General features: G+C 46.0%; 9 protein-coding genes across 9 annotated transcripts; 3 read left to right on the top strand and 6 right to left on the bottom strand. All coding sequences in view use genetic code 12, as the record gives it.

Annotated features, from left to right (window-relative positions):
• Nucleotides 1-532: 532 nt before the first annotated feature.
• CXQ85_003893 (uncharacterized protein) lies at nucleotides 533-1,618 on the bottom strand (the record flags this gene model as incomplete). The annotated part of the gene is made up of 1 exon (XM_025487527.1): nucleotides 533-1,618. The coding sequence occupies one exon, from the start codon at nucleotides 1,616-1,618 to the stop codon at nucleotides 533-535; it is 1,086 nt and encodes a 361-aa protein (XP_025344543.1).
• Nucleotides 1,619-2,201: 583 nt separating this feature from the next.
• Nucleotides 2,202-3,398, bottom strand: CXQ85_003892 (uncharacterized protein; the record flags this gene model as incomplete). The annotated part of the gene is made up of 1 exon (XM_025487526.1): nucleotides 2,202-3,398. One exon carries the CDS (start codon nucleotides 3,396-3,398, stop codon nucleotides 2,202-2,204), a length of 1,197 nt encoding a protein of 398 aa, XP_025344542.1.
• Nucleotides 3,399-3,635: 237 nt separating this feature from the next.
• CXQ85_003891 (uncharacterized protein) lies at nucleotides 3,636-5,363 on the bottom strand (the record flags this gene model as incomplete). The annotated part of the gene is made up of 1 exon (XM_025487525.1): nucleotides 3,636-5,363. The coding sequence occupies one exon, from the start codon at nucleotides 5,361-5,363 to the stop codon at nucleotides 3,636-3,638; it is 1,728 nt and encodes a 575-aa protein (XP_025344541.1).
• Nucleotides 5,364-6,737: 1,374 nt separating this feature from the next.
• On the bottom strand, nucleotides 6,738-9,074 carry LEU1 (3-isopropylmalate dehydratase; the record flags this gene model as incomplete). The annotated part of the gene is made up of 1 exon (XM_025487524.1): nucleotides 6,738-9,074. One exon carries the CDS (start codon nucleotides 9,072-9,074, stop codon nucleotides 6,738-6,740), a length of 2,337 nt encoding a protein of 778 aa, XP_025344540.1.
• A 1,496-nt stretch (nucleotides 9,075-10,570) lies between these two features.
• CXQ85_003889 (cullin) lies at nucleotides 10,571-13,234 on the top strand (the record flags this gene model as incomplete). Its single annotated transcript, XM_025487523.1, has 1 exon — nucleotides 10,571-13,234. One exon carries the CDS (start codon nucleotides 10,571-10,573, stop codon nucleotides 13,232-13,234), a length of 2,664 nt encoding a protein of 887 aa, XP_025344539.1.
• Nucleotides 13,235-14,589: 1,355 nt separating this feature from the next.
• Nucleotides 14,590-17,244, top strand: CXQ85_003888 (uncharacterized protein; the record flags this gene model as incomplete). Its single annotated transcript, XM_025487522.1, has 1 exon — nucleotides 14,590-17,244. One exon carries the CDS (start codon nucleotides 14,590-14,592, stop codon nucleotides 17,242-17,244), a length of 2,655 nt encoding a protein of 884 aa, XP_025344538.1.
• Nucleotides 17,245-17,340: 96 nt separating this feature from the next.
• Nucleotides 17,341-19,668, bottom strand: CXQ85_003887 (mRNA splicing protein; the record flags this gene model as incomplete). The annotated part of the gene is made up of 1 exon (XM_025487521.1): nucleotides 17,341-19,668. One exon carries the CDS (start codon nucleotides 19,666-19,668, stop codon nucleotides 17,341-17,343), a length of 2,328 nt encoding a protein of 775 aa, XP_025344537.1.
• A 1,740-nt stretch (nucleotides 19,669-21,408) lies between these two features.
• On the top strand, nucleotides 21,409-23,655 carry CXQ85_003886 (serine/threonine protein kinase; the record flags this gene model as incomplete). The annotated part of the gene is made up of 1 exon (XM_025487520.1): nucleotides 21,409-23,655. One exon carries the CDS (start codon nucleotides 21,409-21,411, stop codon nucleotides 23,653-23,655), a length of 2,247 nt encoding a protein of 748 aa, XP_025344536.1.
• A 67-nt stretch (nucleotides 23,656-23,722) lies between these two features.
• On the bottom strand, nucleotides 23,723-24,652 carry PIR1 (beta-1,3-glucan linked protein; the record flags this gene model as incomplete). Its single annotated transcript, XM_025487519.1, has 1 exon — nucleotides 23,723-24,652. One exon carries the CDS (start codon nucleotides 24,650-24,652, stop codon nucleotides 23,723-23,725), a length of 930 nt encoding a protein of 309 aa, XP_025344535.1.
• Between the last annotated feature and the right edge of the window lie 2,149 nt (nucleotides 24,653-26,801).

The following is a 26,801-nucleotide window of genomic DNA, read 5'->3' as shown; positions in this document are numbered from 1 at the left end:
CGTGAACTTTATAGGTGGTGATATTTTGACTTCTTATTTTTTTTTTCCGTTTTCAATGAGGTCTTTGGAAGGTGGCTACTTAATGGCCTATATTTTTGATTTATTGACAGCTTTTGTGGATTCGTTGGAATTGCCGGTAATGGTAGTTAAGAAGTACTCATTGTCCATACTGGAACCACCAACCGTAAGCAAAACCTATATAAGCAAGGCTTCACTTGGTTTCAAGCAAGCACTTCAAAGCTTCTTATGTCATAAACGCTAGGAATTTCTTATTTCAATATCTTCTTGTAGATATGAGAAGCTTGGTAGTATCATTCAGACATCCTTTGTCTCACTTCTTCTACCTTCCACTTCCTCTTTTAAATTTTTACAAGAGTTACCAAAGACAAGCATAAATCATGAAGACCTGTAAGACCTTCCTACCATTCATTGCCCTTAAGTTCCCGTCTATGTCACACAAGTCATTCTACACCAGCTACCTTCCTACTCTTCATTCCCTTAATAACCTTTTATTCCTAAACTCTTTATCCAGTCATCCATTAAGCCACTTGCTTCTCTTATTTTCTCTGTATGACTCGTAAAAGTCATCCATGAAACTGCTGGGCTGTTCAGTGGGATTCACGATTCCATACTCAGTAGGAGCTCCAAAGTACCCAAAAGGATCATTCTGGTTATAAGCATCATAGTCATACTCACCCCGACTTCTCTTGAACTGCCTTGTAGAATCCGATTCCAACGGCTGGACATTAGTAGTATCAAAGACATTGTTGCCAAAGTCTTCCAGTGGATCACTGAACAACGAAGGTGGAGCCTGACAGTACGGGTTGTTGTAGAAGATTGGCTTTCCGTAGTTTTCCAGCAGCTGTGTAGACTCCAGCCATGTTTGAGTGTTTGCCTGCCAGACATTATTGGTCTCCCACATTGGGTGTACGTTTCCATTACGGTACGTATAGTTGGAGTCAATGTTCAATGGAACACTGGCTTGTCTCGAAACAGACGACTCTGTTCCATCTGGAGATGCACGCAACAGAAACGTGTCATCCTTAAACAGCGCCACCTCTTCTTCAGGCAGAAGCTTCTGTAAGTTCTGTTTCAGAATAGGTTCTGGAATGGGCTGGAGGTTTGGAGCGCTAACTACCAAAGCCTGCTTGACCTGTTCCATTTCTTCAAGCACCGCAGATAACTGGACGTCAAAGTCGTCAAAAGATGGAACAGAGCTTTCCTCCACCTTGGCCTTGGGAAGCAGCTGTGCTGGTTTTGGTTCATATCCTGGAGGAGGATATGGAGGAGGGTCGAAATGAGGAACCAGTGCTTGAACAACAGGAGCAATTGGAATATTTTGAGGGGCATAAGCCAGCGGCGCTTGCCTAATAGTAGGCGCCTCCTCTACTTGTCTTGGGAGCATTCCTTGCCTTAAAGAAGGAAATGTGTCCCTGACGTATTCCTCAAGCAGTCTGAACTCTGGCTCACCCTTCTCTTCATACTCTTCCTCTTCCTGAGGACTCTTAGGAGTATTGGCAGGCGGTGGGCTATCGACAAAGGTGTCTTCGTCGTAGAACTCAAAAGCTGGAATAGAGTCAAGATTGAACATCATATTGGTATTTGTAGGATACAGCATTGGAAGATGATACTGAAGAACAAAGGGCGGGAACAGGCTGTTGATATAGAAATTGGATAGAGCAAAAAATAATTAGAAATATGGCGCCTTCGTCAAGGCAAAGCAGCAATTGGGTAGATATAGGAAGCAAAAGAGGTAAGTGGTGGTTTGTGCTAACGCAACTCCAGCGTTTTGCGGGTATTTCAGAAACCCCAAGGCGATCGAGAGAACATCGTAGATTGGAATGGGGATAAAGAGGGGTGGATTTAAAGGGAGGAAAATGTTGTTTAAAATTCATAAAAGGTGTTTAATTGGTGTATGGGATCATTCTGGTGATTTATAGCTTGTAGCTATGCATCATAGCCATTTAATGACTCCAAGAATGGAAGTTGAACAGATACTGGAGCACCGCCTGGAAGAGGGCGAGGCTCAAGTAGTTCAGTGACTACGAGAGTATTACTTTTTATTATTCTGAAGGGGGGCGGAGGTTTTCCTGCCTTGTTGGTCAGCTATTGGGGCTCTTATCCCGCCCAACACCATCTCTCGTTTAATCATGTATTCATTATTTTTATCGTATTGTCTAGGCTCTTCTAGCATCGCTGGCCTATGCTAGGATCATGCCATTCTCCACTTCTGGTCCAGCCTGGGCCATTTCCAGACGTACAGATACGAGCATGTCCATGACGTTGGCCAAATCCTTGATCTCTTCCCAGTTAGGGAACTCCCGCTTTATCAAGCTATCCATAGCATTAATAAGAGAGTACATGTGAGCTCTGGTTGCAACACTATCTGAAGCACTGGCTGAGCCCACGTTGGCCACCTTACATCTGATGGATATCTTCTTTAGCTCAGCAAGAAGCTTAGAGCGGTTCCATTCGAGCTGCTTGGAAACTACTTCCTGAACAGGCCCTGAAGTACAGAGTTGAATGAAGGCCTTCTGCAATGGACTCAACTTGGTGTGTACCTTCATAGCAGTTCTAAGGATAAGGTCATTATTTCTGGACGACGACTCCCATATACTGAAAGTCGACCGAACATTGTTAAGCGATTGGACGTAGTAATGCTCGTCTCTCTCGGGATGCAGTAGTTGTCTGTAGTGTTCAAAGTAAAAGCGCCACACTATACGTTCATAGAACGGCAGCAAGAGTCTCAGCTGAATAAGTGGCAAGAAGACCTCCTCAAAATTCAGTCTCAAGATCTTCACCACCAGAATAGGCTTCTTCAAATCGTTATACTTCTTCATGAGCACCACGTTAAACTCCATAAAGTTCTGCTGAGTCCACCCGTTCTTCCGAAGCAAACTCCTATCCAAGTTGTCTATGTTGAACGGGAGTCTGTGGAGCAAAGTCAAGTGCTTATTTAGCAAAAACCGTGTGAGTAGCGGAAATGTAAGCTTGTTTTGTTGTAGAGACAAGCAAAGAAGGTCTATAAGCTCATCTTCGTTTGTAAGCGCCAGCACATGTTTTAGCATATTCTTATCCAGGGCATCTCTCGCTTTCGAAGGCAGTTTCGTCCCTGCTGCCTGGAGATCCAGAATCAAGAAGTTCAACTGCTTTGTATGGTCAGTGAACTGGGGCATGGACATCTCGGGAAGAAGCTCCCGCTTGATTTCAGCATAGTTTTCAGCAACGTCACCCTTCTGGAAGTGTCTAAAGATCAGCGGTTTATAGTTTGGCGTTTTGTTGATTTCATGTTTCCGGGGTGATAGTAGGCCCAAGGCGTTAGCCAAGAGGGCCGGGTCCCCGTTCTTGTTAAGGAACCTGGACGTGAAAAGTGTCCTTACAGGCGTTCTAGGAGGCATAAGGAGTAGCTTATATACTGGTTTTGGGGCGAATTGTAGGAGGTTAAAGAAAGATAGTGTAAGATGCGATGTAGTATTACTTGAGTTTTAGGCAGTGCGCAATATGTAACCAATAGAGGCTGGCCAGCGTAAGCATGAGTACAAGTCATTCTATCTCTTAAAGTTTATATTTACGTTTATTGGGTTTTATGGGGTCCGGAAAAACCTCTTTTTCCTTGTGGTTGCCCCGTATGTCTATCAATCACGGTCAATGGAGGAGTGAAGGACGTGCTCTCTCATGAACAAAGACGAAATGTATCCCAAGAGGATCATTAAACCACTGAAGACGAAAGCGCCATGACAACCAGTGTCGTAGGCTTGTCTGATCACTCTTCCAACTTCTGGGGCCACTTCCTTGGCGTAGTTGGTGTTTTCCAAGGCTCTGCGTAACACTTTCTCAGCCAATTCTGGGTCCTTCACTACACTATGGATGGTTGAAGAAAGCTTGCTTTCGGTGACGGTCTGGAAAATAGCACTGGCAATGGAAACACCCAAGGTAGAACCGGTGGCTCTGAAGGTATACTGGATGGAGGTGGTACATGCCTGGTACTTGAGTGGGACAGCAGCGATAAGGGAAAGCAAGGTGACGGTCAAAATACCCGAGTAACCGAAACCAAGAGGAAGCAACAAAGTGAACTGCAGAAGCAACGAGATGTTGTCTGTAAGGGCTAAGATTCTGACCACGCCAATAAGTGCAACCACACCAACAAGCACAGTAAGCATGTAGTATCTACCAGTTCTCTTCATGTACAAACCAGCACCAACAGAACCGATGGAAACGGCAAAGAAGTTGGGGATAAGTCTGGTACCACTCTGGGTGGCGGTCATATCCATGACGATCTGGAAGTAAAGTGGGATATAGAACAAGTAGGTGAAGAAACCCATGGTGTAGAACCAGTTAGCCAAGGAAGACGACAAAACCGTACGTTCCACGATGATCTTGACTGGAATAATAGGCTCGGCAGCATGGCTGTTCTCGTAGTAGATAAAAGCCACCAAGAAACCGCCAGCGACGACCATGATCAGAATAAGCGAAGTGGAGCCCCAGGCAAGCTGTTTACCGCCCATAGATGCACCAATCAAGATAAGAATCAAGGAAGTGACAAGGAAGAAAGAGCCGATGAAGTCCACTCTTCTGAGTTTCTCCTTGAAATCAGATCCGGTAGCTCCCAAACCTGGAGAACCTGCTGGAAGCGTAAGGTTGAAATAAATAGCCACACCGACAATAATTGCCAATGGCACTTGCAAGATAAACACCCATCTCCAGCCAAACAAGTCTGCAATCAAGCCACCGAGCACACCACCAGAAGCAGCACCAAGACCAAAGAAAATATTAGCCAATCCTTGGTAAAGACCTCTATCTCTTAAAGGAATAAGGTCAGACATGGTGATGGTGCCCAAGGTTGTGAGCCCTGAGCCACCCCAACCAGTGACAAACCTTCCAAGAACAAGAATCCAAAGGTTATCAGTAACACAGAGGCAGCAGCCCACGGCGAAAAACACACAGCACAACACAAGAAGACTCTTGCGGCCGAAAATGTCCGACAACTTACCGTACAACGGCTGGAACGCCGAACACGAAAGAAGGTAAGCAGTTGCAATCCATGAAATGTTCTCCACCGCATCCAACTCAGAAGCAATCACCGTCAAAAGCGTCGTCACCACCGTCGTATCCAAAGCAGCCAAAAACGACGCCATATACAAACACGTAATCACCGTATAAAGCTGGGCGTTTGGAAGAGCATACTTAGACTCAGTAGTCTTGGACGCATCCACCGAACCGTATCCAGTAGAAGAGTCAGATTCATTAATCAAGCTTCCATCCTCGGCAGCAATATCTCCCACAAACACTCCAGCCGTTCCAGTCGTGGGATCTGAGATCACGTTGGGCTGAATGTGAACGCCCTTCTGGTTTTGTTTTCCCATTTGTGGATGTAAAAGTGTGGGTGGGAAGCAAAGCGAGGGGGATTTTTCACGCTTTATAAATGCATGGAACAGTAAACGCGGAAAGCTTATCTGGGGGGATATTTTCCGTGGGACTGAGGCTGCATCTGCCTCGGTGTGGGTAGTTGTGTGCAGGAAAAGGGTATTTCGGCCATTGTGTTTGCCGGTAATTTGCAGCCAATTTGGTGGTTAGGTGATGAGGATGGTAGGTGGATGGAGTGTGGAAGATGGACGTGAGAGGTTGTTAAGTAGTGGTAGGTCAAGGTTGGTGGCAGGGGTGGAAAAGGTGGCGGTGGTTGGGTTTGTGGTATTTGGCATCGGCGGGGAAGGCCAAGAAGCACCGGCTGGGGGATTGAGGTGGACGAGAGACGTGGGAGATAAGCTGGGGAGGGAGATGGTGGGTTGAGGAGGAAGAGTATTTAGAAGAATGTGGGTGGGTACATATCGTAATTTGTGGTGTTTTATGTTATGTATATATATATATATAAATCTATGTATACATATATGTTTGCGTTGGAAGAGGGAGGTGGGAGATGGTGCGTGGCTCAGTGCATGGTACTTAGTGCTGAAGCAAGTACCCTAGAACCAGATCTGGAACTAAATGGTGATTTTAAGGAATGTGACTCTTTTTGGGGTTTAACTGGCCTACGCTTATCAACATTAAGTCTGTTAGGCTTCCCAGATCTCCATGTACGTCAAAAAGTGAATGGCTGCAAAATGCACTTCATCAGTACCATCCAACCAAGAAGAGTCAACATGAACTGACTTCCCCAAAGACCACTCCAACAGATCACCAAAACGTCATTTCTTTTTTTTTTTTTTTTTTTTTTTCATTTGTTTCTTCTCCAAACCCATTTCTGTTGATGTTAGTTGCAGATACTGCCCAATATTATTCCATCTCGTAATCTCCACCGAAGATCACAACGGCCCCACTCCGAGTTCCATTTCCGTTGAAACCCAAAAAAATATACTTGGAGCCAAAGTAGTCTCTTTAATTTGCCTTCTCTTCCCTTTGAATGCCCTTGGTTCACCAGTATCTCACTGTGACTTCCTGGACCGCTAACATAAATAGCCCACGATGCGTATTATCTTCCACCGCTAGCGTTTTCACCACTGACGATGTTTCGGCGGATCTCGGTGACTTCGGTCAAGAGTTCGGTGGTAACTCGGTCAAGAGTTCGGTATTAACAGAATCTCTACCAGATCTTGGCTTAGCGTTACTTTTGTGGTACTTTCGTCGGGTTACCAAATACCACAAAAGCCTACCGGCCAATCTTGACTCTACGATTAGCTTGTGTTCTACAACTGCAGCTCGTGATTAATAAATATTCGTAGGTATACCTGTAAATGCAATAACTACCATTCCTGGGTCTTGAGGCCAAACTTGGACTTCTTAGCGCCACGGATTGGGGTGATGCGCTTGGAGCCGCCCTCCAAGAATGAAAACTTGTCTCTTCTCTTCTCCTCGTACTTGCGGATGTACTCTTCCTTTTGCATGGTCAAGCCAATGTCGTCAAGACCATTGACAATGCAGTGCTTTCTGAACTCTTCGATGTCAAAGTGGTCCACCAAGACTTCGTCGGTTTCGCCGTTACGAATCTGCTGCTGGGGCAAGTCCACAGTAAGCTTCTTACCGGCAACAGCCAATGGGTACAACTTCTCCTTGATCACCTCCTGAGGCAATCTGATAGGCAACAAGCCGTTCTTGCACGAGTTGTTGTAGAAGATATCACCAAAAGATGGGGCAATCATACATCTGATGCCAAAGTCCTTCAAGGCCCAAGGAGCGTGCTCACGAGAAGAACCGCAACCAAAGTTGTCACCAGTGACCAACAAGATTTCGGCTTGACGGTAAGGCTCCACGTTCAATGCAAAGTCGGTCTCGACGTCCTTACCTTGAGCATCCTTGTTGAATCTCAATTCGTAGAAAAGACCTTTACTAAGACCGGTTCTTTTGATGGTCTTCAAGAACTGCTTTGGAATGATAGCGTCTGTGTCGACGTTGGCCTTGTCCAAAGGAGCAGTGATACCGGAAAGAACAGTGAACTTGTCCATGCCAGCAGGAGCTGACTTTGGAGCTGACTCGTCCACGGTGAGAGAAGCTTCTTGTTCCTGAGGAATGTCATTAAGTCTGTCGTCCGCAAGGGATTCGGAGGATTCAAGAGGCTGCTTCTCGTGATCGTAGACGGCGTCCTGCAACTCCTGGTCTTCTGGGCCAGAAGAGTCAATTTGCATAGCTGGCTCATCGGAAGTGTCGTAGTCCCAGTCTCTGATGTCAGTGAAGTGGCCAGTGATAGCGGCAGCGGCAGCCATGGCTGGAGACATCAAGTGGGTTCTAGACTTGGCACCTTGACGACCCTCGAAGTTTCTGTTGGAAGTAGAGGCACATCTCTCCTCTGGATCAAGAATATCTGGGTTCATACCTAAGCACATGGAACAACCAGCCTCTCTCCACGAGAAACCAGCAGCCTCAAAGATCTTATCAAGACCTTCCTTCTCAGCTTGGCGCTTGACAAGACCAGATCCTGGCACCACAAGCACCAACTTGACATTGTCAGCCTTCTTGTGGCCCTTGGCAACTCTGGCAGCGTTTCTCAAGTCTTCAATACGGGAATTCGTACATGAACCAATAAAGGCCTTATCGATCTTGATTTCCTGGAGAGGAATGTTGGGCGTGAGGCCCTGGTATGCAAGAGCTCTTTCCATACCAGCTTTCTTGATTGGATCATCGACGTTAGCTGGATCTGGGACCTTGGCGGTGATTGGCAAGGCGTCCTGGGGAGAGTTACCCCAAGTGATGGTTGGAACAATGTCGGCGGCGTTGATGTTGATGTCGTAGTCGAAATAGGCGCCCTCGTCACTGTGCAAAGTGCTCCAGTACTTGACAGCCTTTTCCCATTCAGCACCCTTAGGAGCCAAAGGACGGCCCTTAAGGTAGTTGAAGGTGATTTCGTCTGGCTTGATCATACCAGCACGAGCACCACCTTCAATAGACATGTTACAGATGGACATACGGGCTTCCATGGAAAGAGCTTCAATAGCAGTGCCAGCAAACTCAATAACGCATCCAGTACCACCAGCAGTACCAATGACACCGATAACATGCAAAACAAGATCCTTAGAAGTGATGCCCGGCAGCAAATCACCGTTGACACTAATTCTCATGTTCTTAGACTTGGCCTGGATAATCGTCTGGGTAGCCAACACATGCTCCACCTCAGAAGTACCAATACCAAAAGCCAAGGCGCCAAAAGCACCATGAGTCGACGTATGCGAGTCACCACACACCATAGTAGTACCCGGAAGAGTGAAACCCTGCTCTGGACCAATAACGTGCACGATACCTTGACGGTCGTCGGTCATGCCAAAGTAGGTGACGCCAAAGTCCTTGACGTTCTGTTCTAGAGTCATCACTTGAAGCTTGGAGTCTTCCTGCTCCACAAACGTCTCGACGTTCTTGAAGTTCGTACGTGGCACCGTAGGAATGTTGTGATCGACAGTGGCAAGAGTACAGTCAGTTCTTCTGACTTTTCTGCCAGCATCTTTAAGGCCTTCAAAAGCCTGGGGCGATGTCACCTCGTGAACGAGATGACGATCAATGTAAAGAAGGTAGGAACCGCTTTCATCTTTGTGAACAATGTGGTCCTCAAAGACCTTGTCGTAGAGGGTCTTGGGGGAATCGGAAATAGGCATTTTTTCTGTGAAGAAGGAAGTGGAGAGTGGATGGTGGGTTGGTCATATATATTTGATGAGTGGGTGAATTTTTCGCGGGGTCCGTCAGCGGGCCTGAACCGGGCCGGTACCGGCGGGCGGCGCGGGCCAATCACGGCGGGGAAATAAGTCATAATCTGGAAAAAGAGTCAGAGGGGCATGAACATGGGCTGTTTTGGGCTTTTGGAAAATGAGAGGGTGGGCTAAAAAGGGTGGTCGTTAAGAGAATGAAGAGATGTTTTGGGTTTATTTATTTTTTATGTTTTTCTTATTTTATTTTTTGTGATTTGTAAAAGTGACGTCTTTTTGGCACCTTTCGGTCGCATGACTGAATGGCTGCGAATTCCAAGGCTGCGAAAAATGTATAGAGAAAGAGTGTGGAAATTGTGGGGACTTGTGGAATATTGTAAATTTTGGAAAGTAGAAAAAGTGAAAAAGTGAAAAAAAAAAGGCGAAAATCTTGGTTTATGGAAAAGCTGGGGATATGTGAAAGATTGAGTTTTTGGTTCTTCCAAGAGTAAATCGGAATGAGAGATAAGATAAGACTGTAAGGCTAAGGCTTATCACTGGGAAAGATAAGATACTCTTGCTCTTTTCATTTCAGGGAAAGATCAGGTTGGTTTTTGAAATCTGTTTATATAGACGATTTTGTTATTGGTAGATTTGAAAGACAGTCAAGTGTTGCTAAGGACGGTCTAACCAACTCATCTCTTTATTCTCTTATAGTAGCTGATCTTTCTTGCAAAACAACAATTCCGTTGAATCGTTCCAATGCTTTTCATGAATAGCCAAAAAAAAGAAAATCAAGCTACTAAGACCTGTTTCTCTATATAGAATAGCCCATGAGTTAATCATAGATCGAGCTTATTGGAACTGCTAAAGCAGAAGGTTAGACCGGTACTAGTGAAACGGAACCGCCGGACATCATCAAGGAAATTGATCACTTCCCCCTTCCCTAACAAGTCTACCAACTGTATTAACTGTATGAAGTTAAAGACCAATCTTTGAAGCGACACCATTCCCTACTGATGCTTTCTTGTGCCCTCCAGAACACCTTCAACACCTATAAACCTCTAAAACTTACCCAACAGAAGATTATTTCAAACAAAATTCACGTTCTCCATAATTATAGAGCCCAAGACCCTCACTTTTCAGCCAAATTCTACATTCATCAATTCCCCATCTACCTCTGCCTGAGAACTATCCAAAATACACGTTCACTCCACCATTGAGGGGCCAAAAACACCCCAAGGACAAGGAAAGCAAATTAACAAAAAATAATGACTCATCCTAAGAAGCTTCCAACTTCTTTTATACCCTCCTTCCCTCTTCCCCTCCTCTTAGCCTTCCTTCACCTCCTGGTGGCCTTCCATCATCATCGCCTTAGCATAGCGGGTGTACGGGTGCACTCTCCGCCATATCGGTCTAAGCTCGATCAACTGCAAACGCCAAACCCATATAAGCCGTCCTTTCACGCCATGATTCCAGCTGGACAGAAAAGGACGAAAATCAGAGCCCCGAGAAAAATCTCCGTATTAGGAGGAGCCAACTCGGCAGACTCCCAGGTCGACTATGAAGCTTCCTGGGGCCTTTTGGCGAACGCGATCGCTCAGATCCAGCATAAGAACGTCTCCAACTTGCTGTACGAGCAGCTTTATCGAAAAGCGTATACTTTAGTGCTTAAGAAGTTTGGAGAGAGATTGTACAATGACGTGGCCAGCGCTATTGGGGTGCATTTGAGAGAGAGACAACGAGAGTTGGTGAAGATCACTGAAGCGAGAACATTCAAGATGACATGGAAAGAAGATTTCCTTAAGGCGGCAGTGGCCGAATGGGCCGAGCATCTACAGCTGATGAAGTTTATCAGCGACGTGCTCATGTACTTGAACAGGGTTTACGTGAAGGAGTGCCGTAAGCTCTTGGTGTATGATATGGGAGTGGTGCTCTTTGATATGAACGTTATTCGCCACAATAACTTTTACGTGTGCAAAACGCTCGTGGTGATTGTCATTGACGAGATTACAAAGGCTAGAAGAGGCCAGGTTATTACTACTAGACTGTATCTCCAACAGATACTTGCCATGTTTGAGATGCTTACCAACGACGAGCCCAATGTGGCTGCTTCTGTTCCAGGAGCCCCTGTGGGCGACAGTATTTACCTGGAGCATTTTGAAATAGCATTTTTGGAGCAGCTGCGGCAATTCTACCTGGCTTTGGCAGACGAGATCATGCTGCTGATGCTGGGAACCCGTTATTTGGCAGATACGCTCAAGTTTATGAATGACGAGGAGAAGCGGATTGCATACCTCTTGCCACAAAAGACTTCTGTGAAGGTTGTCCATATGATGAACAATATCATGATCAAGGAACGTCTTGACAAGATGGTTCTACTTCCTGCAGCCCAACAGGGTCTTATGTTCTGGTTAGATCCTCTCGTTTCCAGGGTCAAGGATAGTGTCAGTTCGAAAGGGACATCATCGTCTGCTCTGCATCTCCCACAAAGCTTAAATGAGCTTCGTACATTCTACATTCTCGTGGAGCGTGTGGATCCCGATAAGAAACTATTGAAGGTGCGCTTGAAGGAGGCTCTTATCAAGACAGGGCTTCAATTTGTGGAATTCATTACGAAGCATCTTGAACAGCAGCAACAGCAACAGCAACAACAGAGCGCTGCTCCTCCTAAGAAAGTATCTGTCAGTACGAGTTCTGCCACTTTCGCTACGCTATGGATCGACATGATTCTTGAGTTCAACAACGAACTTGCAGTGGCCATCAAGACTTGCTTCAACGGTGATGCCGATATCGCTCATACCATTTACGAGGCATTCAGGGAGTTCATCAATACTTCGAACCAGCCTACAAAGAGACTGGCCATTGCTCCATCTACAAACGCTCCAGAATTGCTTTCTGTATTCATGGACTCCCAAATCAAACAGCTTGTCAAACTGTCTGGAGCCAAGCGCGTTACTCTGGACCAGAATGCTAGTGTGGACGAAACGCAAGACTTTCTCCATAAAGCCATTTCATTCCTTCGGTTCATCAAGGATAAAGATGCATTTGAAGCCCACTACGCTAACCATTTCGCCAAGCGATTCCTCAACTCTAAAGGATCATCTTCGATCGTGCTGGGAGTTGATGCAAGGTACAATGGTGATATTGAGGAACTTGTTATCGCCAAGCTAGGTGAAGAATTGGGTAGTGCAACCATGGAAAAGATCATCAAGATGAAGAAGGACGTCAAGCTGTCTGGCGACTTGACAATGGAATGGAAGAACCATGTTGGCTCCCACAAACTCTCTACAATCGAGCTCGAGCTCAAGGTCTGCCATGTTTCTGACTGGCCTAAGAGTATGACAAGAGATTACAAGAGTTTTGCTACCACCAACGGCCAAATTGGGTTCATCTGGCCTAACCAGGTGCGTGAAACCATCAGGACATTCGAAGAGTACTGGCTCACAGGTAAGAAAAACGATAACAAGTCGCTCTTCTGGTGTCCTAAGTTTGGTCTGATGGATCTTCGAATCACTTACCCGCTGAGAACATATGACATCAATCTTTCAACTTATGCGGGTGTGATTATGCTCTTATTTGGTCCGCAGTCGAGCGATCCCGATGAAACTCCCGTTTCTGCCTTTGACCAAAAGAGAGAGCTTACATACGAGGAGATCCTCGAACTTACCAATATCCCCGAGGCAGACCTCAAACGTCAGCTTCAATCGATCGCTGTGGCACCTCGACTGCGTCTTTTGGTGAAGGTGCCAATGTCGAAGGAGATTCAAAGTGGTGATCGGTTCCTGCTCAACAGTAAGTTCAAACTGCCTACTACAAAGGTCAAGGTGCTTACGGTGTCTCTGGGCTCAGCGAAACTGGAGAAGAAGACCGAGAAGGCCGAAGAGAGTGAAGAAGTCAAGGCTAACATCGAAGAAGGCCGTAAGCACTTGGTAAACGCAGCCGTGGTGAGAATCATGAAATCTCGTCAAACCATCACCCACAACGAACTTGTGGCCGAATTGGTGAAACAATTGCATGGCCGGTTCCAGCCGCTGACGGTGCTTATCAAGCAGCGTATCGAGGACCTTATTGAAAAGGAGTACCTCAAACGAGACAACGACCAGATGGGGGTATACCACTATATTGCCTAATGTGCATAGTTGCTAACGCAGGCGGCTAAGTTATCTCGGAAAGCAAGCGACCAGATAGGAAATCCCGAGACAGGCGTTGCTGGATCCCCAGATCGATGAGGAGAGGAAATTTCACTGGACCAGGGGATGCAAAGAAAGTCAGGGGAAGAGGTAGCGTTGGACATTGGACATTTGCAGCCAGCAAGAGCAACCAATGCGAACCGACAATAGGAGAAGGTTTAGGGGGTAACGGAGGAGCACCGCAAACGGAGAGAAGGGGAACTCAGAGGAATTAATTGAATGGTTTACGGGGCAAATGTTAGGGCCAAGGCCAGGACTTCCCTAAGTCGACCCATCCTTGGTATTCAGCTGAGGCACCTTCCTGGCTCTACCGAACCGTCTGGGCTGTCAATGCACAGAAGGTGCGCACAAAGAAAGTTCTTGAGATTCTGGCTACCCATGTTAACAAAGTTTTTTTTTTTTTTATTTATTTTGCCCCACCGCAACCAATCCAGGCTGGGGCTTCTTTGTGTTACCGCAGGGGCGTTTTGTCGTTGTTTGGCGCGCCTGTCGTTTGTGTTTTGGCTTTATTTTTTGGCTGGAGGGCATTGAGTTCGCGCGGTTTTGGGCGGTAAAAGGTGGACGGGGCGCGGCCGCGGTGAGGTGGGTCGCCTTTTGGGGTGGTGAGGCCTGAGCGGTGTATGCAGGAATGGTTCAATTGCTACACCAAAAGAACATACATTTTATGGGTTTTGGAGAGATTTGATGGTTCCAGTGGATTCCCTGGCCTCAACTGCCCCACATTGTATGGTCAGATTATTTTTTTTCTAAAGAATATCCGTCCATTCCTGGGTGCTTCTATTTTTGGACCCTCTCCTCGCAAGCCTCATTCTCGTTCCCTCGCCTTTTTTTCCACTGTGTACACCGCGGGATCGGGCTGAAACATCCTTCCATTCTGCCTGCCTCACCCATGCCATTTTGGTTGCCCTGCTTCCAGACCTTGGGAGGTTTTTTGTTATTTTGAAACGAAACAACAGAAAAAAAACTGGCACAAGCAAAAACAGGGAGAAAATTAAGAAAAGGAACTTACTAAAATTTAAAGTCTACTACTTGCTGAAAAAAAGCTTTCAAGTCTTTTTCCTTTCGTTTCGCTACCAGGTTATTTTTTTTTTTCTGACCCGTGCCGCTACCGCCCTGTGTTTGCTTTTCTTTTCAGATTCAAACATCCACCATCTACACTTTTTTTTTTTGCAAAAACATCCGTGAAACTCCCTGGAAAAAGGCCTTTTCCTTTCCAAATCCTTTAAACCTTACCATTCGCTAACCAAGGCCGTGCCGGTTGCCACTCCCAATCGGGCCGTCTCCCTCCTTTCGCTATGCACCATCCCAACTACTCCTCCAGTTCGCTAAACGACCATAACTTGTATGAGATCTCGATCGGGAACGGTGGCCCTGCTTCCTCCAAGAAGTCTCGCTCGGGCCCCGTCAAACGTGTCGGTCTGATGTCTTCCCTTCCGTCGCTTAACGAGCTGAAAAGACCTGGCGAATACTATATCCAGAAGATCTCTCTGTCGTCTGTGAGTTTGAATAATGCTCCTGTGAAAACGCCGAAGAAGCCTTCTATCCACCCGCTCCCGGTCTCTCAGGACCTGTTCCGTCAGTATTCGGGGCCTTATAGTGCCGCTGACGTTTCCACCGTGTCTAACCACTCAGATGACGCCTCCCTGGATGGCTCCTCCCAGTTTGACTGTCCTGACTCCAGATTAAGCTCCATGACTTCCAACTCGCTATGCTCCAACCGTGGCTCTCATGGGTCTCAGAAGAGCGATATCAAGCCTACTCCATGTGACGATACGATCGAAGACGCCTCAGATGAAGCTTCTGACGAGTTGGGCCAGATGAACTCGTCTATTCTGACCATAACACTTCGTTCAGAAAGTCGTTCTGCGTCATATTCAGGTAATTCTCACCTGAAACCGCTTCCTCCAGTGTTCCCACGGAAAGACTCTGCATCTGACTTATCCCTGGCTCCTCGTCCAGGAGCCCCTAAGTTGCGTTCTGCTTCTACATCCAGCATTTTGCCTCAAAAGCCAGGCCCCAAACCTAACCTTCAAAGAGTTAACACGCTGACGTCGAATTTTTCATTGACTCGTTCGAAAACACGCTATTACAATCCTAAAGAGACTAAAGAGAGAAAGCAGCTCCGCAAAAAGCTTTATGATGATAACGACGACGATGACGAAATCTTGCCTAACGACTTAGACTTGGTATTCAACGTTCCTGTTATTAAGAACCACGCTGAGATCTACATGAGCCGCCGTGGCTCTTCGTCTTCATCGTTGTCTCGTAAAGACCTAGTGAACTCAGACGACGATCGTTTCAGCTCTTTCAACCACACTGCATCCATGAAGCCTTGTCCTCTTCCTGGCAAGCTTAGCCATCCGAACCTTTCGGTTGAAACCTCGCTTCCTACCATGCACGAGCAAGAAGAGAGATCTGCTAGAAGAAGTCCTACGGAAATTCAGGAGGAATCTGATGAATTTGACAACTCTTTTTCCTTCAACAATGATGGTGAAATTTCCCAGAACATCTCTGATTTCTACAACCAGCGCTCGGTGTCTTATTCTAAGATTGTCAAGGAATCCAGAGAACAGCAGATGATTTATAAGCTTCCCAACTATATCAAGTCTCAGTCATCCGTCGACGATTTATCCTTGTTCTCGCCTGAAAAGTTAGACGCCGTGGACCAGTCAAGACCTATCCACTTGCCTCCTAAGAGCATGAACGAGAAGCTGAAGCATAGCAAGGAGTTCCACAGATTCCTTAGCAACTACGAACTCAACACCAAGAACCAGACTCAATCGAGAAAGCGTCTGTGTGAATCTTTCATTCTTAACCAACAGAGCTGGTTTAAGTTGATGGTTACTGTCGGCGAGCCAAAGGAATTCACAAAGAAGTTAACTAATGAACGTGTCAACTTGCGTAAATTGAACTGGGAATCCTTGGTTTCTGACAAATTCCGTTTTGACTACTTCATGAAGGTGCTTACTACCAACTTGGGCTCTGATGTTGCTACCAAGATTCAAGAATCTTACCAGAGTTCTGAAAAACGCTTCTCTCAGCTTTCGGACAAGATGATCTCCAATAAGAACTGCTTATTTGACCGTATCATCAACGATGTTCTTCAAAGACCGCTCTTCAGCACATTCATGGTTGAAGCAGCTTCTACGGAGACTTCGTTTGATGCCCAGCAGTTTAAGGACAACTTCAGACACTTGCTTTACATGAAGTCGTTGTCTGAGGGAGGTCTCAAGAAGCACCACGAGATTTTCTTTATCCCAGTCTTCTTGATCTTGTTCCAATCATACGAGACTGTTGCTAACATCTTTGTTTTGATTGAGATGTTTGACAAGAGCATTCTCACTGATGACGTGATTGCTGATGTTAACAAATACTTTGGCAGATTCTCCAACTTATCGCTGATGTCTTCTTCCAGCATGCCATACAAGATTCTCAGCAAGTTTGAATCCTTACAGGAATTTGAATATTTGAACTTTACCAGTTTCTTTGACATTATGATCCAATTGAACGACAAGTTGCCTTTGAGTTTAAGTGCACCATCGACGCCAATTATTGCACAGGGAGCTTTTGGCCCACTCAGTTCTGCCAAACATTCTTCTGAGTTTTCAGAACAAGAACGCAATAGCAGCAGTGGACCAAACTCTGTTGAAAGTTTCAGCGAACTAGACATGAAGTCAAGCTTCTCGCTGTCCTCGTCCATGAGCTTGATTGGCATTTTCTTGCAGTTGCTCGTCATCTACTCGAATTCGCCAAAGAGCAAGAACAAGAACATCCTGAAGATCTTCCAAGGTTTCCTTCTTACCATCTTCAAGTACTACCATATCAACTGGAACAGCTATGCCGAGCTTGTGAGATCCAACAAGTCGATCAAGCTTAATAACAGCAGTGACCAGACGTGTAACTTGGAGTCCTTTGTTGACAAGTGGAAGGATATCTTCAACAAAATGTAACGACTTTAACGAACCCTTATCAATTCTACTACACATTTGAAACACGACTTTCGTCCTCCACTTCATTTGCAGGTTTATATAATACACAATAGAACTTTACATATCCATGTCCAAGTCAATAGCGTCTGGGTTTTCCACCGCTTTTGGCTTAATCTCACCTCCTTTAGTTTCTCCTTTAACGAAGCCCAATGGGTTGACTTCCTGTTTTGCTTGTTCAACTTCGACAAACTCTCTTGCAAGCTGTCTCTTATACTTTAACATCTCTTTAAACAGCTGTTCAACGCCGTATTGAACCTCAAACTTCTCCCAAGCAGACCACATTTCTGCAAATAGATGTGATTCTGGGTTTCCCAACAGTACAAAGTGCTTGAAAAGCGACCTGGATCTGACGATTTCTCTTCGAGAGATTTCAAACCTGACAAACCGAAGGCCAAGTTCGAGAAGTTGAGGCATTGAATATTGAACATCTTCGGCGGCAGCTTGAAGAGTGGTTCTTGTGAGTTGTGGGTCTTTGAGCTTTTCAATTCTGGTCAAAAGCTGGAGCTGGTAGTCGAACTTATCATCAACGATCTTGTTGAGTTCTTGTTTGGTATACTTCACCACTGGCTCATCGTAAGCGGCTGTAAGGTATGCAATTGCTCTTTCAAGGAGTTTGCTGGACTTCATCACTTGTCCATTCTTCTCCTCGAAAGCGATATACATGTCAAAGATGCTCTTAACAAGATGTCCAGGGAGCGGAATACCCGAAAGACACTGCTCAAAAAGGTGTCTGATTCGTTCAAGATTTGCCGATCCCTTGAGAATATCCTTCAAGTAAACCTCCCATAGTTCAAACTGAGCAGCTGGAGCCTGGAAGTGTCGAAGTGCTTCTTCGTAAAGCGCCATAGCACGATCTTGAGACTTTTGCTCTTTCAAAAAGCTAGCGTAGTCAAAAATAAGCCCCAAAGTGATTACTTCAAGATCAAGCATCTGCTGATACGCAGCGTGGAGCTTGTTCCAGACAAACTCTGGGTTTTTATCGTCAAGAAGAGCTTTGAGTAGATCAATGTAGAACTTCCACAACTCAGTACATTTAAAGACTCGTGCCTGGACGGGAACGGATGCTTGAGAAAGCTTAATTTTCTTATGGTTCAGCGGAACATGGTTGAAGAGTACATCTTCAATGTGTTCCAATGCTGATTCGTCAGACATTTGAAGGAGAGATTCGGTCCATGAAACATGAATGGATGCAAGGTCCAGAGGATGCTTAAATTGGGAGTTTGCAGCCTTTGAGTAGATCAAAACAGCTGTTTTTATATCTCCCAGGTCCAGGTAGACTTTAGCGTATTCGTCCCAAACGTCAACGAGACTCTTCTGGCCTGTTGCTTCCAAAGGATTAACGTTCATAAGGGCATCCACTAAGGTTTTGATTTTTCCAGCATTATCGTTGCCAAAGATAGCGGCTCTTTCAAGCCAGACGTCCACGTTATTTGGGCTTGCTCGAAGCTTGACGTCGTTTATAAGGAATGGTCTTCTGTTTATAAAAGTTTCAAGAATATTAAGGCGAGTTTCGAGCTCGTCCTCGTCCAAGCTATCCAAAAGCGAGTCTTCAAAGTCCACGAACTCGTTAAATGCTTTGGAAACGTCGCTGGCGGTTGTAACCAGAGAAAGCGCCAAGCTGTAGAAGTACCTGGCTTTCGTAACATCTCTGTCTTCGTAGTACCTCGCCTTACGAACAAGCACTAAGCTTTTCAACGTAGGCAGCCGTAGAGCAAAATCATCGCAAAGTTCGTTAAAAAGGTCTTCGTCAACCAGCAAGAACAGTTTACTGTGAAGAAGGTAATCTGCCAATTGCTTAGGTGCATCTGAACCGAGTTGTCTCTGCCAGATAAACCCCCACAATTCACGTATAAGCGAAGCATTTCCACTTCGTAGCACAGCATCAATAACTGTGAATGCATTGACTGGAATCTGAATATCCAATGCCTTGGCCTTGATCGCTTGTATGTATATCTGTGCAATGGTCTCTTCAGATTCACCTGATGTGCTTCCCGCATATGCCAAATACAATTTCCATACTTCGCCATGGTAAAACGTCGGTAGGTTAAACAATGCAGAATCAAACACCTGCTTTATATGCTCTTTCTTCTCGTCAATGAGTAGTCTCAAGTACTTATTCCATATACTTGGACTGGTATTAAGAACCCGAAGAGCCTTCTCGTAGGCTCCCTTCAAAGCAGTCTTATCGTGAAAAGCCGTCTCAAAGTATGCGTTCCATAGAAGTGTGGATGCTGGAAGGGTGGCTGTAGCTCTATTGAGTATCCCAGCTCTGTGGTGTTTGTCTAGAGTGTTTTCTGCGTATTCGAGCCAATTTGACTCATTATAGGGATCCTGAGAAAGCAGCTGCTCGTAGGGAATATCCTCTTCTTGAAGAACCCATGGCATGCCGTGATTGGTGGATTGGGGTGAGGATTTGGTAGTTGGTTTGGTGATTTGGAGATGGAGGTTTATAGCGATGGAAGTCACGTGTTTTCAATGGGAAGGAAATGAAAGAGAAAGGGAAGAGAAAAGGGAAGGTTGGGGGTCTGGGCGGTGATAAGGAATGTCTATTAGGGTAGAATAGGGTGGAAACGCTGTTATTGGTGGGCGTTTTGTTTAGTGGCGTGTATGGTTTAGGAAGTAGAGGTAGTTGAGGCCTCACTGAGAAGCACAAGATGGTAGTACTGCAAGTCAGGATGAAGTAAAAAGAGTACAGTTGGTGGTTCAGCTTCCTTATTTTTACATCCAATTAGGTACATCAATTGGTTCATGTCTTGCTATGTTATCTTTAGGTGGATGACATGTGAGCGCACAGGGCAGTCGGTGAATAGGACAGTAAGTAAGCAGGGCAACCAATAAGCCTTGGTATTTTGAAACGGCGCCAAGCTATAGTATTTGATACCCTAGATTAAAAGAAGTATCGATAGAAAAAATCAGATCGGAAAGAATCGCTATTCAATATTAATAACAGAATATTGAGACGGTTTCCCGAGAGCCATTCAGAGCACCAATTGCTATTTACTCTCTGGACTTAGGAATGTACCTTAATTCATATACTGAACCAGTCAGAATTAATCATTGGACGCCTGATACCAAGTACCAAATAATGGTATGTTCTGGTCTTAGTAGCTACACTGTGAACTTCACCTTCATTACCCGCTTCACTAGGAAGAAAACCATGGTGAATTTCAGTACCCAGTCAAATACAAGACACGGCTTTAGCAAAATCCTGCTGCCTACGTCTCCCTAATTTGCACCACTTCTCCAAACCTAACCTTCCAGGTTGCCTGTCAAAATGGCTGCAAAATAATGAGTATGTACCTGCCTCACGCCACGAAAAGACCCGTGCACCAGCTTACCCCAGGTGCTTCAACCCTCCGCCATTTCGACACAAAACGTCTCGTGCAGTATACTTGTGCGTATGGATGGCTTTGTACGCAAGCGTAGAAATGCATAATGTAGTTTTAAAGTTTCGGTAAGGCTGTGCCGACGTTGTTTTGTGGGATTGAATGTTGGGCGTATATGCAGGACCCACAACTATTTAGCACTTTCCCAAATTCAACCTTTGTCATTTACAAGCGAGTTTCCTGGAACGCTACGCTTTTGAACATCACGAGAAAAAATTGAGTAGTAGTTTCGGTGCTCCTAACAGGCGGGGACAATGGAAGAAGTGATGAAACCCGTACACCACAAAGAAAACCGATCATAGTTAGGGGCAGAGCCGTACGGCTCGGCAGTGTGGGCGGGTTGTGTATTGAAAACCCGTACCTCCGAATTCTCCATGCCCCTATTTTTCCACCCAACCACAACCAGAACCCCTAGGGGGATTTTCGTAGACGTAGCTAAAAGTAATTGGGATCTTCCTGACACGCCAATCGCCGTGTGGGCTTGCCAAAGTGGAGTCCTGGGCAGGTGATCCCCCACATACCTGCATATAACACACCTCACTATTATGATTCCTTTCCTGACCTAACTAAAAAGGTACCATCTAAAGGTCTGAATAAACTGGAAAGGAGGTGTTAGATCCCACCCACAAAACTTTTAAACCATATAGAAGCATTTATTGCGTACTGCATATTATAGGAAACCTTTCTGATTCCGCCCCTTCTCCAAAAAGCCTTCCCGTCCCCACAGCAACCCTTTTGAATGGTGTCGATATTCCATACTCCCAAACCTGAAAGCTTCCAGGACGAAGACGACCTGATCTGGAAACCGCCGGCGTATATTGAGGAAGGCAACTTCCAAGGCCCTTCTAGTGGAACAGGCAGCTCGAGTGTGAGTACGATCAACGGAAGCACTACGCCAGGAAAGAAGAACCGGAGACCGAGATCGATATCTGTTTCGAGGTTTTTGTTTAAAGACCACTCGGACGCTTCTGAAGCTGAAAATCTGTTTGAAGACCGTCGTCAAGCGAATACTGGAGGTATGGTGAAGCTCAAAAGCTTGTTTAAATTTGGACTGCCGGCTCCTTCAGAGACGGAACAAGGAAAAGACGAAACCACAGAGAAAGACGACAGGATCGATACTTCTGAGGTGGTTGGCGAGAAATCTAAGCCAAAGGACGAGTCCAACGCGTTCTGGAAGTTCTCCTTGGGCCGTAAACGGTCTGTTTCGGCTGCTCCACTGCATACCATACAAAGTCCAACCAAGACAGAAGAATCGCTGGAAGATAGCCCTATCGTGCTGTCCAGCTTGTACTTTGCCCACCAGGGCCTTCCTCCACACATGTCGAAACTGACAGGCGAAGCAGGTCTTCATTCGGCTCAGAACAACCTTGCAGTTTCCCTAAGGCACAACGACTCGGTCTTTTCTGTCAACAAGTCCCATCTGCATCTGAGCCAGACTCTGACGTCTCATGAAACTGAAAAGGAGCTTCTGGAGATTAAGGAAGTGTTGCTGACCAACACCGTCGAAGAAGAGGCTCCTTCTACAGCTCCATCTGCCCCAGCATTGAACGTTCCTCCTCCAGTTGGACCTGGCTCTTTCCAAAGGACCCTTCGAAGAGTTGCATCGGCTCCTTTGGTACACAGACTTTTAAATGACAACAAACTGCCCGTTCTCGAACCTAAGAAAGATTTCGATGTTAGAGACCATATTGGTGAGCTCTCTGGAGTGAAAACCAGACCAAGAACGTATACTCAGGGAAGAATGTACTCCCACCTGGCGACAAGAATCATGTCTGCACAGGTTGGTCCTGAATGTTTCGAGAAAGTGAAGCTTTTGGGTAAAGGTGATGTGGGTAAAGTTTACTTGGTCAAGGAAAAAGCTTCCCTGAGGTTATACGCCATGAAGGTGCTCAACAAAAAGGAGATGATCCAGAGAAACAAGATCAAAAGAGCATTGGCTGAACAGGAGATTTTGGCCACTAGTAACCACCCCTTTGTTGTCACGTTGTACCATTCCTTCCAATCCGAAGACTCGTTGTACCTATGCATGGAATATTGCATGGGTGGAGAGTTCTTCCGTGCATTGCAAACCAGAGAAACGAAAACCATAGGCGAGGACGATGCCAAGTTCTACGCTGCTGAGGTGACTGCCGCCTTAGAATATTTGCATTTGATGGGTTTTATTTATAGAGATTTGAAACCCGAAAACATTTTACTCCATCAGCTGGGTCATATCATGCTCAGTGATTTTGATTTATCCAAACAATCAGCCAAGACCAAGGGCCCAGAAATCCAGTTTGGAAAGTCTCATTCCCACAATAACCCTACCATTGATACTAAAGCATGCATTGACGGGTTCCGTACCAACTCGTTCGTCGGTACTGAAGAGTATATTGCTCCAGAGGTTATCAGAGGCAAGGGCCATACCAGTGCGGTGGACTGGTGGACTCTTGGTATTTTCATTTACGAGATGCTTTATGGAACTACCCCTTTCAAGGGAAGAGACAGGAAAGCCACCTTCAGCAATGTGTTGAAGAAAGACGTTAAGTTCCACGATGCCCAGCTGGTGTCGTCGAACTGTAAAAATTTGATTAAGAAACTTTTGATTAAGGATGAGACCAAGCGTCTCGGATCCAAGAGTGGTGCCTCTGATATCAAGTATCATGCTTTCTTTAAGAATACGCAATGGGCGTTGTTGAGACACCAACAGCCTCCCATGATCCCGGTGCTCACGAAGAACAAGAAGGTCGACAACAGAAAACAAGAGACGTTCTCGCTGGAAGAGCCCAGCGCGTCGTCATCCAATTCGAAGCCAGTTGATCTGAACCCGGAAAGTGACCCCTTCGCCCTGTTCAGTTCCGTGACACTCCACTATAACGAGACCGATGATAACGACCTGGCGTTCATGTTAGGCACAGAAAACTCAGTCAACACTTCTGTGGCCTATACCATGAACAGCCGGCCTGGCGCCAGCCCCAGAAAACAAAAAGGATTCCTTCGCAGGTGATACTGCTACAAGCACAAGTCATACCATAACACGTTACCTATATACCAAGAAACCTGAAGTGAACCTTCTAACACTGCACCAAGTCGATGATGCTCAAGTGCACCGGCTCACATTGCTCGGCGATGTTCTCGTCGTACAAGTTGTAGAAGTCTCCAGACTTGCACTGGAAGAACTCAGTGCCCTCGCCCAAAGCCAAAAGACCGTCTTCAGTGATGGACCAGCCAGCAGCGTAGATGGAGCCAGCCTGTGGTGGAGGACCATCAAACTGGAACTGTCTGTTGGAAACAATAGCACCGATTCTGCCAGCACCATCTCTCAAAACAGACTTTTCCAAAGTCATGGCCAAGTTGTCGTTACCAATGCAAGCTTTTGGAATACCGTTCTGTTCGCCTTCAGGAGCAGCAGGAGCAGCAGGAGCGTCAGTGGCCTGGATCTGACCATCGTCAATTTGACTAACATCAGCAGCAGCAGTAGTCTGGTGTTGGATCTGGCCATCTCCAATTTGGTTAATAACAGAAGCAGTCTGGTGCTGGATCTGGCCATCGCCAATTTGATTAACCACAGAAGCAGTTTGATGCTGGATTTGACCGTCGCCGATCTGGTTCACCACCGAAGCGGTCTGATGCTGAATTTGGCCATCGCCAATTTGGTTAATCACCTTAGCTGTCTCAGTAGGAGCCGGCGTGGCTGGAGGAGCCGTCTGGTGCTGAATCTGGCCGTCTCCAATCTGGTTAATCACTGAAGCCGTAGTGGTGGCAGACTGATGTTGGATCTGACCATCGCCAATCTGGTTAACCACTTCTCTCTTGGCAGCCACGGTTTCTGCAGCAGCTTCGGTGCTGGAAAGTGTCACAATCTGGATACCAAACTTGGCAGAGTAATCTGTGGTTCCGCTTGGGAAAAGGCCTTCTGGCTTCAAGTCTGTCCATGGTTCAGAAGGAACGTAGGCAGCGAGAACTGAAGAAGCAAGAGCTAGGAGGGAAAGTTGAAGTTGCATTGTTTGATGAAGATAGAAAAATCAAAGAAGACCATGATCTCAAGGGTCTTTTATACATCTGGAGATCAGGACCGGCCAGATCGGGAAGAGGTTGATTTTGTGCTGGCAGAATGACCTTCTACCTTTTTTTCATGCTGGCAGCAATACCTCTTTTTGGAACTGGCTGGCTTTATAAGCGGCACTTACGAAACGCCAGTGAGGAGCTAAGCGAGCCGGTTAATAATGGCTGCGAAAAATAAAAATAGCCGAAGCGACATGGAGCCAAAAAAAATGCTGCTGGTTAGGGTGGCTGGCTCTATTTATGTCACTGTACTGCACACAGGGCCGTCACCGCTGTCACTGTCACTCAGAGATAATAGACGTCAATGCATCTTTACGTCTTAGTTGGAGGTGAGATATAGCCAGCCATAAGTAAATAGAGAGATGTTTCCTGATTGGTTCGATTGGCGTAGTGGGTGACCAGAAGATGGTGGAAGGAGAAAAGTGCTGGAAAAAAGTGCCCCTATTCGTCTAGGGCAACTCGGGAAACTGGGAAATTCAGCACTTTGTTTACGTGGGTGTAGGTGGAACTTTTTGGTTACGAGGGTCTTTTTGAAATCATTAGAATGACCACTTGAAACTGATTTGACGCTGTAGAGGGTAATTTGTAGGCTTGGAAAGCCTGATCCAGGCTTATATGGCGATATTAAAAAGTATATTTCCATTGCCAGCATCAATGAACGTAAATCAGTGGCTTGAAAGTTTGACAAGCTCAAAAACCATTCAAGAATTACCTGGTAATTGTTTGTAGAGATATTTTCAATTCTAACCGAGAACCTCGATGTTATGGTGTTTTGGGGCTTTGGACGACATCAGGAGACGTCGAGACAGCCAAATCAAACAAGACCTTCCAACGAAGACTTACCATCCATAGAAGACGTTCCCCTTCCCACTGAAACACTCGCTCTTATTGGCTGGCCATGAGCTGAAATAAAAACCTCATTTCATTCCCTAGCCCAAATAAACCACAAACCACCAATGAAGATCACCACCGTCCTTTAAATACCCCAAGACATCCATCCCTCTAAACAGCATTTTTAGTGGAACCCTGGTCTTTCCAGATCATCTTTCGTTGATCTAAACCGATTTGCAACTGCTGCCCCATACTAACCTCAAACTCTCCAGATCCCACGATCTCTGGATCCACAATCACCAAAACCAACCCACGCCAACGCTTCGAAGTTTAGATCGGATCGCCAGACCATGCTTAGTCGTGGCAAGATTTGCTAGTGCCACATTGACAGATGCCTTGACGAGAGATCACTTTGGCCAGATATTATTTATGAGGAATATCAGATAACTAGTAAAGTCAAAGTATCTTGCAAAAAAATTCTCCCAGCAAGAAAAATAAACTCAAATCAACGCCAGCTGCTTTTCGGCTGAAAGCTGGTGCTACCGCCGCCCTCTCATGCCAAACCGTCGTACCGTGCCGGTGCCAAATAGGCGGGACCCGTCCATGAGGCTTTGGTCCAACCACCATAATACCTTTCCGTGTTTTAAGCTTCCCGCTAGAGCCACCCGGCACCCACACAATGGTCAGAGAAGTCAAGAGCATGGGAAACATTGGGGAAAAGGGAAAACCAGCGTGTAGATCGAAAGGCATTGATGAAGATCCGGGCGCAAATCATGCAAACATCACCACAATGCCAGGCACGAACGAAAAGGAAAAGTAAAACACGAAAGCGTGAACCGTCCGATTGGGGAAGCGCAAAGAATGATCAGAGGTATGGGTTAAAAAGAGGAAGGTTGGTTTTACGAGGTGGGGAGGGCCGTGAAGACGACAACCAGTGGGAACCATTGGGAACCAGTGGAAACCATTGGAAATCAAGATTAACGAGACAGACGAGCGATTTGCAGAGGATAGGAGGATTGACAAGGCATGAGCTTTTGGAGAGCTTTTGGCTTTTTGGGTACTTTGGGTAGGCATGCTGGGAATAAGGTTTCCAGCGAAGGTTTCAAGGCACCAGGACCAGCAGGAAGAAGCGTATTAAGGTTTGAAGGGTGTGTGTTGGTCGTTGGTCCTCGGCCCCAGGGGCATATATAAACTGACGAAACAGACAAGCCAATAGAGATAGAGAATGGCTAGTTAAGTGTAAGGTCCAATTTCATG

The sequence above is a fragment of the Candidozyma haemuli genome (genome assembly GCF_002926055.2).
Source record: "Candidozyma haemuli strain B11899 chromosome Unknown F_2014730914, whole genome shotgun sequence".
Classification (NCBI taxonomy): Eukaryota; Fungi; Ascomycota; class Pichiomycetes; order Serinales; family Metschnikowiaceae; genus Candidozyma; species Candidozyma haemuli.
The sequence above is the reverse complement of the archived record's forward strand: the minus strand, read 5'-3'. Positions and strand labels throughout refer to the sequence as shown.